This window comes from Bos taurus, chromosome 9 (genome assembly GCF_002263795.3).
Source record: "Bos taurus isolate L1 Dominette 01449 registration number 42190680 breed Hereford chromosome 9, ARS-UCD2.0, whole genome shotgun sequence".
Taxonomy (NCBI): Eukaryota; Metazoa; Chordata; class Mammalia; order Artiodactyla; family Bovidae; genus Bos; species Bos taurus.
In genome coordinates this window covers 42,322,010-42,336,001 of record NC_037336.1, presented here as the reverse complement: position 1 = coordinate 42,336,001, position 13,992 = coordinate 42,322,010, and the positions used below count along the sequence as shown (strand labels likewise).

Here is a 13,992-nt window from a genome sequence, read left to right as displayed (position 1 = left end):
TCTAGGTTGGAAGTTACAATTATTAACCCAATAGCAGTTAAGATGTATATGCTATTAGAATATTTAATTCTCTGTCAGGAAGTTTATGGGATTCTTTTTTTTTTTTTTTCCAACTGTCAAAGGGTTTGCTACTTATGTCTGAGACCCAGAAATGACCCACTAATAGGAGAAAGTCTGTGGAATTTATCTTAGATGCCTACTGGTTTCCAAAGTTGCTTCAATTCCTCTTGACAAGGTTTATCATCTTATTCCTAGTTCTGATACATGGTCAGTAGATACTGGTGTGGATAACCTGCAGCTATTACCTTAGAACCCGCCACAGAGGCTCAGGGTACAGGTCCAGAGGAGCAGCCCAAAAGATAGTCTCTGGTTACAGCTCCTGTGGGCCCTGGAGATTTGGGGATGGCCACATCTCATATACTCTTCCATCACAGGCAGGAGCCTCTTTGGACAGGCCTGCCAGAGACACAGAAGGCCTTCTGCAGCTGACCCAGATGTCCCCAGCATGATCTCCAGTACTAGAGTGGCTCATGGGGGACTAATGGGTAGGGTGTCACCTGAAGGACAGTTAGCTTCATGAAACAAAGGAAAAGATTTCCAGTAGATTTCATTATTTGAAGAGAGGCATGGCGTTGGGGTAGAGGTATCTTTTGGAGAATTCCTGAGGCCAGCCTTGTGGGAAGAAAGAGTCTACACCACCTCTTTTTTGACAGCCTCGTTTCTCCTTCTTACTCCCTCTTAGAAGGAGCTCTCCCAAACAGGAGAAAGCCTACTAGGGATTTACAACCATCATCATTCTGCTCCTCAAGTCTTGGTGTCATTTAATCCACAACATGACTTTATTTGTGACCTTGAAAGAGGAGCATTATCTTTGTTTCTTTTTGTTTCATTTTAACATTAAAATATTACCAAATTGGTCAATGTGATTCAATACTGGGTTATTTATCTCATATTGAAAGTACCTTGAGTGACTTCCTTGGTGGTCCAGTGATTAAGACTCTGTGCTACCAATACAGGGGGCTGGGGTTCCATCCCTGGTCAGGGAAGTAGATGCTACATGGCGTAACTAAGAGTTTGCCCACTGCAACTAAAGATCCCACATGCCAAAACTAAAAGAGACTGTATGCCTCAACAAAGCTCGAAGATCCCGTGTGTTGCAATGAAGACCTGGTGCAGCCAAATAAATGAGTAAAATACCTTGGGAGGTTCCAACAATTTAATTGGAGCATTCATTCATTCATTTAACCAATAATTATTGAATCTTTGTGCTTCCTCAATATCTGTAGGATTTGAAAGAGAACCTAAGCCTTACAATGCAAAAGAATTCAATAAATTGCTGAACATGGTAAAAATCTATTTAAGATTCTACAAAACCCAGTGTTTTACTTAGAGGTTCCTTTTTTCCCTTTTAGTTCAGTGTTTTAAAAAGTACAGACAGTACACTTTCATGAATGATATCATTGAAAATAGAATAAATAGCTTTTCCTAAATGAACTCATATAGGCATACAAGCAGAATTAAGATCAGGAATTCTACACTGGCAATCGGTCCCTCCTGGACCCTCCTGGCTTCTCCTGGACATATCTGTCTAAAAATATAGGAAGGCCTTTGTATTTACTGCAGAACTTGTGGACATTCTATTTTTTTTTTTTCCTGTGGCATATGGAACTTCCTTGACCAGAGATTGAATCTATGCCTCTTGCATTGAAAGTAGAGTCTTAAGCATAGGCCTGCCAAAGAAGTCCTGGACATTTTCCTTTTCATGTGTCCATCAAGACTCTCTCAAAGATTCTTAAAAACTGAGCTTGGCACTAATACTCTTTTCTCCTTCCAAATGACCCCAATTTCAATACATGGCTCAAAAATCTAACCACTCATTTTGTTCACATAGCCCATGGCTATACCAGGATGAACATAGCTCTGCAATATTCTGATCATTGGCCTGCACATGCCTTCCTTCATTGCTCTTTTTTTAACCCAATCATTTCATATATTATTTAAAATACTGGGTTAAACCATGCCTGGGGCTTCCCAGATGGCTCAGTGGTAAAGAATCTACCTGCCAATGCAGGAGATGCAAAAGACACTGGTTTGATCCCTGGGTTGGGATCCTCTGTAGTAGGAAATGGCAACCCACTCCAGTATTCTTGCCTGGGAAATTCCATGGACAGAGGAGCCTGGTGGGCTACAGTCCATGGGGTCACAAAGAGTTGGACATGACTGAGTGAGCACGCAAACCATGCCTAGCATTGGTGGAGTAGGCCACTTTGTTGGATTTTGTAGGGATGAGGAAGTTCTCCTGGTGTCTAGGATGATAGGTTCTGCCTGTCCTGTGCATGTCATCCAGCAATGACGCAACTAGGGCACGAGGATAAGGATGAGACACTCCTTGTGGCCAAGATATTAACCCAGAAGGAGAAAGGATAACTGATCTACCTAGAGTTCAGTTTCTGCCTGGATTTTGCTAAGTGGGCATTGGTGTTTGTTTTGTTCTTTTACATCTTTGCTAGAAGAAGTTACACAAGGGTACCACAAGCCACTTGTGAACATCCATTTTGTGTGGTCACACTTCTGAGCCAGGAAACAAGACATATACCCCACTCAGTGAGTGCTGGGTAATGGGGCCTTATCAATAGGCTTGGGAGGAAAAGCAAAGGGCCAGGGAGGAGACCTGGGCTCAGTTTCCACTTTGCTGCTGCCTTTCTGGTTGGCTTTGAACAAGTGGCCTCAGCTCTGCAGGCATCACAAGTAGAGGGAACTCAGAACACATTTGCTGTCTGGCCATATGGATGTTTCTATATAATGGAACTCATGCCACTTGGTACACTCTATTGCCTTTTAGAAATAAACAACCTTTTGGAAAGAGATATTCTCTGGATAGTCATTCTTTTGTACAGCTATTACATTAGACAAATTTGTAGTTCAACAAAGAAGCAGATTTGATTTCTAGATGCTGGGTATGCAGAAGGTACTGTGCATGTCTGTTACTCCAAGAGTTTTCTGGTGCCTGTCTCCAAGACCACCAGCCAAGGACAAAAACATCAAGCGTCAAGAATCAATGGCCTTTCTCATCTCCCACTCTCACCATTTGTGTATCAAAAAAGCTACTCAACAAAAAGTAAACAATTTGTTCCCATCAAGTCAAACCTTTAGAAGGCAGGAAACCAATCACTAAATTAGATCTCGCAAAAGACTTCAGCTATCACATTTGTGGTTTCCAAAGAAGATCTCCCCAATGCTTGGTGAGCACAGTTTGTTCTGTTGTGTCACACCGAATTGGAGTCAGTAAAATATTTACTGCGGACTTGTGTTTCAGGCTGTCCTCAAGTTCCCACCGTCAAGTCTACCTAGGGAGATGAGGTCTGGACCTGGATTCTAGCAGTATAAGGCAGAATTAAGAGCCATGAATGCTGTGCAGACAAGGGTCTGAGAGAATGGATCCCTAGGGTCTTCTAGGGATTCTGGGAAGCTCGGAAGGCAACAAAGACCCTCCTGCCAGTGCTGGTCGGAGGTCACAGTGCTTTTCCGTGCTGCCACACTGAGAAATGTGCCAGTCATCATTCTTTTCTGTCTTTTACCTTCTTCCCCAGCACTGCAAACCTCCTTTTTCTCACCTGCATTTTCACCTGTGCCACTTTGCCTGACCACTCTGCCCCTCACACCCATGGACATCTCATCCAGCTCATCCTCAGCGTCAGTGCTCCTACAGGGCGGCAGCATCCTAGAGTAGATAAGTGTATTTTACTGAAAACCTGACATAAATTTCCCTCTGTGAGCAGGACTCAGTCAGCACACACCTTCTCATTCCTTGTGTTCCTAAGCAGCAACGGCAAAGGACATCCCCTGGGAGCCTGTCAGAAACACAGGCTCTCAGCCCACTCCAGCCATCCTGAGCCAGAGTCCATATTTCATCAAGATGCCCGGGTGGTTCCAGGGCACAAAGTGGAGAAGCACTGGCTAAAGCTTACTTATAACTGAGACCTTTTCCCCCCAACATTCAAAGTGAAGTTTCTCAGTCATGTACAACTTTTTGTTATCCCATTGACTGTAGCCTACCAGGCTCCTCCATCCATGGCATTTTCCAGGCAAGATTACTAGAGTCAGTTGCCATTTCCTTCTCCAGGGGATCTTCCCAACCCGGGGATTGAACCCAGGTCTCCCGCATTGCAGGCAGACGCTTTACCCTCTGAGCCACCAGGGAAGCCACCATTCAAAGGTAAAGTAAAATTGTTATCAAATGCAAATCCAGAACCAAATGTTATCAAATCCATGATTTTGCTTCCACTTTCCTAAAGGCACCCAGAGAGCTGCTCTCCACCCGATAACATGAACATTTGGCGGTTAATAGACGTAGAGGAAAATGACTGATCTTCCCAATCTCAAGCCAAGAACTCCACGGTCCAGACTGAATTCAGGCAGCTGAATGGGTCTGAAGCTTGTTTTCCCTGAACATGAGAGAAAGATCATTTGGTGAGAGAGTTTATATTTGAAAGGTCTGAGGAAGAGATGTGGAAGAAGCACGCTCTCTGCTCCACTGTGAGCCCTTCTACCTTGGTATCCTCATCTTCCCTCCTGGAGGATCCCACCACAGGGCTCCTGGGGGCCCTCACCTCTTACTATCTGTGGCTCTTCTCTGCCACTCCCAGCTGTGACTCTCAGCTTGGAAGGGACCAGAGAGGACATCTTGCTCTTACATCCTCTGGATGCCTGAGTTCAGCCTGACGGCCCTGACAAGTGGGCATCTGCTTTTGTCACCAGTCATGAGGAGATCACACCATCCAAGCAGCTCCATCTACTTCTAACCAGTTTTGACTTTTCAAAGATCTTTACAATGTCAATGCCACCTGACTCCCGAGGGAGCCATCTTCTGAGAGTTCCACTGTGTTATTCAGCTTCCAAGTCCTTTACTGGGAGAGTACTCCTTACACCCACACTTCTCAAACTTTAATGTGTCTTTAAACACCTAGGATCTGTTGCGAAGGAGTGAGGGAGGGCTGTTGAGCTTTTCCTTTCTCGGCTGATGGTGATGCTCCTGACCAGAACTTGAGTGACAAGACTTGAAGGTTAATTAAGTATATCTTCAGGACCATAGAGGACAAATCCATGTGACCTGGTGTCACATCCTAGAACAGAAAATCATTTCTTTCCCAAATCATCCTTTAAAAAAAAAAAAAACCACAAACATCTTAGTTTCTGTGACAGTTCCTTGTGTGTCCTGGCTTTGTATTTTCTTAACTGTCTGATTTACTGTCTTCTGGAAACGCCCTAATGAATGCTGACAAACCCTCTAACTGTGTGGCACACTCCAGCTTTGAATGAACAACCTTGGGGCAGAGCAGGATCTGGTTCAAATGAGTTCAAGACTGTATGATCTTGTTTAGGAATAACATGGATATGAAGCCTTAAGTCAACAAAGACCTCCAGCCCTTCCCTCATAAATGCACCTGCCTTTCTTGCCACAATGGTGGGAAAGTGGGTAATAAACTAGTTCCTCATCCAAGGTAATAATAACATGATATGTTATCCTTTAAGGGAACTTTGGGGCTTCCCAGGTGGCACTAGTGGTAAAGAACTCACCTGCCAATGCAGGAAACATAAGAGACAGAGGTTTGATCCCTGGGCCAGGAGGGTCCCCTGGAGAAGGGCACAGAAACCCATTTCAGTATTCTTGCCTTAAGAATCCCATGGACGGAGGAGCCTGTTGGGCTACAGTTCATAGGGTCGCAAAGGGTCAGACATGACTGAAGCGACTTAGCATGCACACAAAGGAACTTTGACAAGGCAGTCCTACAGAGGCAATGTCTTATTCTAAAGGCAAACTCTTTAATGGTATCATCCGAGGCCCCATGGAGACAGGTAGGAGAGACATGTGCCAGGGGGCTGCTCAGAGCCTACCATGCCATTGCTGCTTCTTCCACCCTCCCCGAGGCCCCTAGACACATGAAACACACAGCACTTGGTCCTGTAACACCTAGGGCATAAGGAGCAATTTCCACAAAGTTGGTTGATTTGGAGCAATTCATTTTTTCAAAGCATCCCTTGGCTGGGGAAAGGTTCTTGACGACAACTGAAGTAATTGCTTCTAAAGCCACAACACCTAGGAAGGAAATCAGCTTTAGGTAGAAATACCTGCCCCAGTCAAGGGAAGAAACAACGTGGCTACTTCCAGGAAAAAGACAGGAACTTCACTCAGCATGTTGAGTTTGGAAGGGGAGAGAATATGGTGGAAACCAAGGCAAGGGTTTCTTCAATGATCACTTAAGGAAAGCTGGAGGGGGGTTCCTGGGACAGGATGTTAACATGAAATTATTTTAGTTTTAGTTTTGGCTGAAGCTGCACGACAGTAGGCTCCCCATACAAGAGTCAAGTGTGGAAATCTTGCAAAAAGAGATGGGGTGGTGGGAAGCCAGCTTTACAGCTGTAGATGACCACCCACGTGCAGCGGCGCACCCAACTGCAGAGGCTGAAAAGCAGGTTGAATAGAAGATGAATTGTGGAGAAAAAACTGTCCCACGTTCCCATGGGCTTCAGTGTGGCCCTGTGAGTAGCTTGATCTCCGACCCTGGAGCTCAAGAGACAGAAAGTATTATTGTTTCATTTCCATGAGAAAAAAGTCTGATGGAAGAACAAAGGAGAGGTGGTACAGAAATCAGCCCGCAGGCCCTGAGTCTGTTTGCGCAAAGGATGTGTGAGTGTTTCTAAGAGACCAGATCTGAAGTGAGATCAGCTTAGATCCTTTCTATGGGACTATCTGGAGGCACAAGGGGCCTCAGGAAAGAGAAGCCAGAGATTTACCTGCAGATGCCTTGAGGCTGTGGGAAGAACTGTAAATGATCAGCCAGAGAAGAGTTGCCTTCGTCTTTGACAATGAACGTGCAGATGAGACATGGGGACTCTCCAAAGGACTCATGGAAACAGTGTCAGATTTCATTTTCTTGGGCTCCAAAATTAATGCGGATAGTGACAGCAGCCACAAAATTAGAAGATGCTTCCTCCTTGGAAGAAGAGCTATGACAAATCTAGACAGTATATTAAAAAGCAGAGACATCACTTTGTCGACAAAGGTCCATAGTTAAAGCTGTGGTTTTTCCAGGAGTCATGTATGGATGTGAGAGTTGAACCGTAAAGAAGGCTGAGCACCAAAGAATTGATGCTTTCAAACTGTGGTGCCGGAGAAGACTCTCCAAAGTCCCTTGGACAGTAAGGAGATCAAACCAGTCAGTCCTAAAGGAAATCAACCCTGAATATTCATTGGAAGGACTTATGCTGAAGCTGAAACTCCAACACTTGGGGCACCTGATGTGAACAGCTGACTCGCTGGAAAAGACTCTGATGCTGGGACAGATAGAGGGGAAGAGCAGAAGGGAACAATGCAGGATGAGATGGTTGGATGGCATCACTGACTCAATGGATGTGAGTTTGAGCAAACTCAGGGAGACAGTGAAGGACAGGGAAGCCTGGAGTGCTGCAGTTCATAGGGTCGCAAAGAGTTGGACACAACTTAGCAACTGAACAATAACAACAAGAGCCCACAGGATGAAGAATCAGCTTGAAACACCCGCCAGAACCAGGGAGCCTCATGCCAGCTCACAGTGGGATTAGTCAAGCAAAAACTCTCCTACCTCTTTTCTCTCCTCCTTCCCTCACTCTGATCAGGAAGGATTTGGAATCACCGTTAGTTCCACACAGAAGGGGCAAAAACACAGGACTAGGCAGGAGGTGAAGAGAAGCCAACCATATCTTCCTTTGCTGCTGCAGGCAACTGGCCCAAAGCAGGGCTGTGCTGGGAATGGGAAGTAGTTACATCTTTGAGTGAAAATTAAAGTTTGATGATCACACTGACTGGATGTTAACTATTCACTAAAGAATGTTTTGTTTTCTGAAAGGAGCCAGGAAAGGCAGGAGATCTGCCCTAAATTTCATCCATGGACAGGGAATAAGTGGTCTCACAGGCGACATTTATTTCAAGGAGAATGGGAGACATGAGTTCTATGACTTTATGATTATGTCCCCTAGGTCATTGCTTATTCAATGTAACGATGACTTAAGAGTTTGTCAAATGAAATCAGTCATCTGCTGTTCTCATTGCAAGATTCACTGGAAGATACATTAGCTTTACAATATGTTTCTGAGTCAACCAAGGTTTATAGGAGAGGCCAGATTCATAGACTGTCAGAACCAGAAGGTTATACATGAGCAACTCAACCCCTTATTTCACACAGGAAACTGAGGCCCAGAGACATGAGAAGACTTTCTCAAGTTCAGACATATAGAGGCATCAAGAAAACACAGAAGTATAGAGCATCTGCTCACACAGGCTATATTTAATTAGATACCTTTCTTTGTAAAGGCCAGATTTCTTCCTGTTTCCCAGGTCTCAGAGAGTTTAAAGTAAAATTGTAGACAAGATTCTTGACATTATATGAGAAAAATCTATGCTAAGAATCTTCCCTGATGTCCTCCTAGGCTTAAAATATAGCCACTCTGATTATAAGTATCCTTCTGCTGAACTCTCTAAACCTGTCTGTGAGCACATAACTGCAAATGTATTGGTTTTTTCATTATTCACACTGGTCACTCAATACCTCAAAAACTTCCTAAGCTCACATATTTGCCTTATTCCAAGACAGGGTCTCACAAGGTACTTGGAATAGGAAAGGGGTCAGCAAATGTTTGCAGAATGACATAATGGCTAGATTTCAGTTTCACCATCTATGTGTTCTTTATGTATCAACAACACTGCTTCCAGAGAAAGACAAAAGGCGACATGTCTCCTCATCCTTGAAACCTGAAACCTAGAATCTGGACTTATGTTCTGCTGCTGCTAAGTAGCTTCAGTCATGTCCGATTCTGTGCGACCCCATAGACGGTAGCCCACCAGGCTCCCCCATCCCTGGGATTCTCCAGGCAAGAACACTAGAGTGGGTTGCCATTTCCTTCTCCAAGGTATGAAAGGAAAAGTGAAAGGGAAGTCGCTCAGTCGTGTCCGACCCTCAGCGACCCCATGGACTGCAGCCTACCAGGCTCCTCTGTCCATGGGATTTTCCAGGCAAGAGTACCGGAGAGGGGTGCCATTGCCTTCAAATCCATAACTCAGGGCCACTACGTGGGGGATGAGCAGCTCCCGCTGGCACCTAGCCTATTGGGCAGACAATGGTGTGGCAAGTTTGTCCAGGTGGTCTTGCCCTTCCCACCGACCACTTCCCTACACTGAGCTATTCTGGGGCTGGTGGTACAAAAGGCATTTAGCTCCTGGGATACCTTCTGTCCTGTGATGAGGGAGAAACACTAAGTCTCACTGGAGGACATATATGATTTACAGCCAGGTCAAATTCCTGCCATGATAGACACTGTATTACAGTTTTACTGTAATACACTGTATTACTGTTTTATTGACCTGGGTAGGAACCTGAGGCCCCCAGACAGGACCAACGTAATCACTTCGTTAGCCCTTGTTTCTTCAGGATTTCTTTGTTACTTAGGTTAGTAGTCTTTCAATTATTCGACAATGATGAATAAATGCTCAAGAGTCTTTATTAGAAGAGAGGAAAAAAGATCACTCATTACAAGTGATGCCGTCTCAGTGTCTACATTCTAATAACATAGGCCTAAAAGTTACAATGTCAGCTCTCAGTAGCTGGAGCCATCTCTTCCACTGCAGCCTGGGTGGGGACCGTCGGGGTGTCCTTGGTCCTGGCCGGTTCTCACCGTGCCTCAGATGCCCAGAGGGGCAGCTCATGAACCTCTAGCAGAAGGAGGGAACCTCTAGCTCCTAGAGCTCCCAGGAGCCCCCTCAGTGGCAGCCTCCTCTGCCCTGGGAGGGCAGGGACACCTGGAACCACCTGCAGGCCCCGAGGACAGACCACAAAAGCCTACCTGACTCCATCCTGCCTTCCTGGCTCTCGGGGGCGTTGTCGGAGGCGCTGGTGCCCCTGGGGAAGGGCTGGTGGCTAAAGAGGTCGTCACATAGGAGACTTCGGCACAGCTTGGTGAGGAAGCGGAGGACGTACCCGACGCTATTCACCACAGGCAGGCTCCGCAAGTGCTGCTTCCCATCAAAGGAGGCGGAGACTGGAAGAGCACAGACACAGCTACTCAGAGCAGGACTCTGGAGAAAGCCACAAGCCCATCAGCCCTGGGGAACAGGTCTTGGTGTGGTCAGTTCTGCTGTGCTTTTAACTAAGTTTTATTTGGATTTCACCTGTTTTTTCACTAACACCCTATTTCAGTTCCAGGATCTCATTCAGGAGATCATATTGGCTGTACCTGTTGCGTAAACTTGGTATCCTCGGGTTTGTGACTGTTTCTCAGTCTTTTCTTGTTTTTCATGATCTTGACAGTCTTGAGGAGTACTGATCATGTATTTTGTAAAATGTTTCTCAATTTGGTTTGTTTGACATTTTTCTCATGATTCGACTGGGGTTATGGTTTTTGGGGAGCTTCCCTGATGGCTCAGACAGTAAAGAATCCATCTGCAATGCAGGAGTCTGTGGTTTGATCCCTGGATTAGGAAGATCCCCTAGAGAAGAGAATAGCAACCCACTCCAGTATTCTTGCCTGGAGAATTCCATGGACAGAGGAAGCTGGTGGACTACACTCCAGGGGGTCATAAAGAGTTCGACACACGTGAGCAACTAACACCCACTTTCACATGAGTTTTTGAGGAGGAAGACTGCAGAGGCAAAGCGCCTTTCCCCTTGCATCAGATAGACACATGACATCTCTGGGATGTTAACCTTCATCTCCTGGCCAAGAAAGTGTTTGCTATGTTTCTTCACTGTATTCTTCATATTCTGTTCCTGGGAAATAAGTCACACGGTCCTATCCACATTCAAGGGCAATGGAGGGATTAGGCTCTACCTCCTGAAGAGGGAACAGTCTCTATATAATCTGAAATTCTTCCATAAGGAAGACTTGTCCCTTCTCCTCCACTTATTTATTTGTTTATTCATTAATAACAGTGTAGACTCAATATATTTATTTTGTACTGTGGGCTGTCCAACACTATGTTATTTATTTTATTGCTAAATTATTCCAGTTTTTATCTTTTGGGAGCTTGCAGATTTACTCCTGCATCCCTCTGACACACCGTCATTTTTTAAGCAACTCTAGATAAACAGATTTGGATCAAAGGTGGGTCTTGATAAATGTCTGTATCTAGATGTGACTGTGTGTGTGTGCGTGTGTGTGCACGGGTGTGTGTGTTCAGTCCCTTCAGTAGTGTCTGACTCTTTGCAACCCTATGGACTGTAGCCTGCCAGGCTCCTCTGTCCACCAGATTTTCCCAGCAAGAATACTGTAGTGCGTTGCCATGCCTTCATCCAGGGTATCTTCCAGACCCAGGGATTGAACCCACATCTCCTGCACATCTCCTGCACTGCAAGCAGATTCGTCATGCCACTGGGGAAGCCCAGATCTAGATATATATGTATATTCAAATAAAACTGAGTTCATACTGAGGTGTCCAATTCTAACCCAGTGTTCAGGGTTCTTTCAGCCTTCTGGGGAGGAGTCTTTATAAAAGAACTCCAAAGGTGTTCTCGGTGTTCTCTCCGTAGTGATGCTAGATCACACTCAATTTCTCTAGGGCTACCAGAATTTTGAAGAAACATCCAGTTCCTCCAGCTGAGAACTTGTTTCTTTGTGTAATCCTCCTCACGGAACTCTGTTGCCATGTGAAGCTCACACACCAGCTCCAGTGTGGGGAACACATAAGAAGATCCCCAGCAGGACATTCTGCTCCCCTCCTCCTCCAGGCTCTGCCCTCAGTGCGCACATGTGGAACGCAGCCTGGACTTTTATACTCTAGCTCCCAAAGGCTAGCGCACTGCAAGGACTGGGACAAGGCGACCAGAGCTAACTTTGATTTCAGAACTGAAAAATAAACTCTCACACACACCTACCCATTCAAATTAGAAATAAAAAGAATCATTTCTTTTGTGTAACTTTTAATAATTTAACAAGAGCTTTCACGTCTATCACCTCATTTATGCTGTCTGACTGTCCTGTGAAGACAGTGGAAAGAAGGTTATGATCCCATAATGTAGACGAGGAAACTGAGAAGGCCTGAAGTGTTTTTCCAGCTCCTGTGGCCTCTAAGGGGCGTTTGCCTGTCACTTTAATACTCCATAATAATGACTCTGATTGGGAGGGTCAGCAAAGAGCTGCCAAGGGGCTCAGTAAGGAGGATCTTGACCTCTGGGACATGCTGGAGATTCCCTCTTGGGTGGGGGGAGGGGGGGAAGTGGGGAGGGGCAGGCACTGCTGCTCACCTCCCATACCTTAAAAGACTAGTTGAGATGGAGACTGACCACACAGCAGGTGGATCTGGGGCATCAGGCCTGTGCCTTAGATCAGGGTTTCCACATTCCCAGAGATTCCTGGAAGCTCACACAGTGGGAAAATCCCACCTCCTGGAAGCAGACATGTAATATGTGAGATCTCAATAGCTACCCCTCTGGGAGAACATGGTTAAGGCAGAGCATCCCAACAGGTGTGCCGGGAATGGGCCATGGTACTGGGACATGGGCCCTCAGCCTCTGGGGTGGCCCGAGGCCCAAGCATGGAGGTTTGAGTTCTTCAGGTCCACGATGCCCACACTAGTGTCACCATTTTCTACACGTTGTGCCCACGAGGATGTTTAAAAAGCAGTGTCTGAAGGCTCAGGTTCTAGGTGGAGAGTGGGGGAGACTGGGTCTTTCTCCTCAGGCCCCTCCCTAAACCACCTTGGAGCAATCATCATCTTGCTGGGCTCCCACATCACCACCAGAAAAGTGGAAGACCACTGTGCCGCTTCACAACCTCAAGGAGGAGGCTCCTCAGTGCCACTGCATTCTCCAAGACCAGGCACTCCACTCTGGCCTTCCTGGGAATCCCTCAGCCAAGGGAAACTTGGCAGGGCTTTGCCTGCTCGGATGTTGGTGTCAGGCTCTGCAGAACCTCCTCACCAGTGCCAAGGCCCCTGAGGCCACAGAAAGGCTGAGCAGCAGACCAGAGAGTTAGGGGTCTGCTCTCCCAGCCGAGGGCAGGGCCACAAAGAACCTGGGTGGGATTCACTCAAGAGGGAGGGGCACAGAGTGCAGGAAGAGCTTTCTCTGAGCACTGGTCTGTGTCTTGAGCTCTGCTGTTTAGCCAGGAAAAGGACAAGGCTTTCAACCTCAGAGAGTAGTCCAGGTTCGAGAACCTGGCTCTCAGATCAGGAAAGAACAACCAAGGAGCCCTCAGAGGTCTGACAGTGGGACTCTCCTCTTGGGCCCCTCTCGGTGCAGTTCTTCTTCCTCCTCTCTTCTGCCCGCATCTACTGGAGTCTCTTAGAAGTCACCCTGGGTCAGACACATGCACCCAGACCTCGCCAAGTTCTGTTTTAATCAGTTACCAGCTAGACAGATCCAGCTTCTTTCTCAGAGGGAGCTCCAGAAGGAGGGCTGAGTCAGGATGAGCTGGTGAAGCTGTGCTGCAATATCTCCCCACCTGCAAACCCTGGTTATTGACCTGGAGTCCAGGAAAACACTTATGTTTTGGTTTTGCAGGACACAGCCACATTAGAGGCCCCTCTCTCAAATCCTCTCTTAGCCAGCCAGCAGGGTCACCTGTACTGCCCTGTGAATGGAAAGTTGGCTCCCTTTTGCCTGGGTATATGGAGGCTGTGTCCATGATGCTGGGCCAGAGAAGACACCAGGCTGTCCTCTCGGATTCAAAGCATCTTGCAAAGGTGTGGAGCTCCAAGGCCTTAAGGGCAAGTGGTGACAACCACTGTACACGTGGAGAAGACAGGCAGTCTCGGTCAGGGGAGCAGCTGAGGGGGCGGAGCTCTAAAGTCCTCCTCCACCTTGTGGTGACACCTCCCCCTCCCTCTGGATGCTGTTCAGTCAGGGTGCAAACTGGAGGAGTGTGCTGCGACGTGGGATTGAGCTCTTGTTAAATACAAACAAAAACATATCCTGTGAGATAGGTTGAGACCATGAACTTTCCCCACTTCCCTGCACAGTGACA

General features: G+C 46.5%; 1 protein-coding gene across 7 annotated transcripts in view; it reads right to left on the bottom strand.

The window, feature by feature from the left end:
* The window catches only part of SCML4 (Scm polycomb group protein like 4), a 111,871-nt gene that overhangs the window by 33,441 nt on the left and 64,438 nt on the right, over positions 1 to 13,992 (bottom strand). For all 7 annotated transcript variants that reach the window (XR_009495800.1, XR_009495799.1, XR_009495798.1 and 4 more), the window contains one exon: positions 9,877 to 10,071. Coding sequence is in view for 4 of the 7 variants with exons in the window: in XM_024996747.2 (XP_024852515.1) it covers positions 9,877 to 10,071 (195 nt within the window). In the remaining 3 variants the exon portion in view is untranslated. The remainder of the gene's footprint in view (positions 1 to 9,876; positions 10,072 to 13,992) is intronic.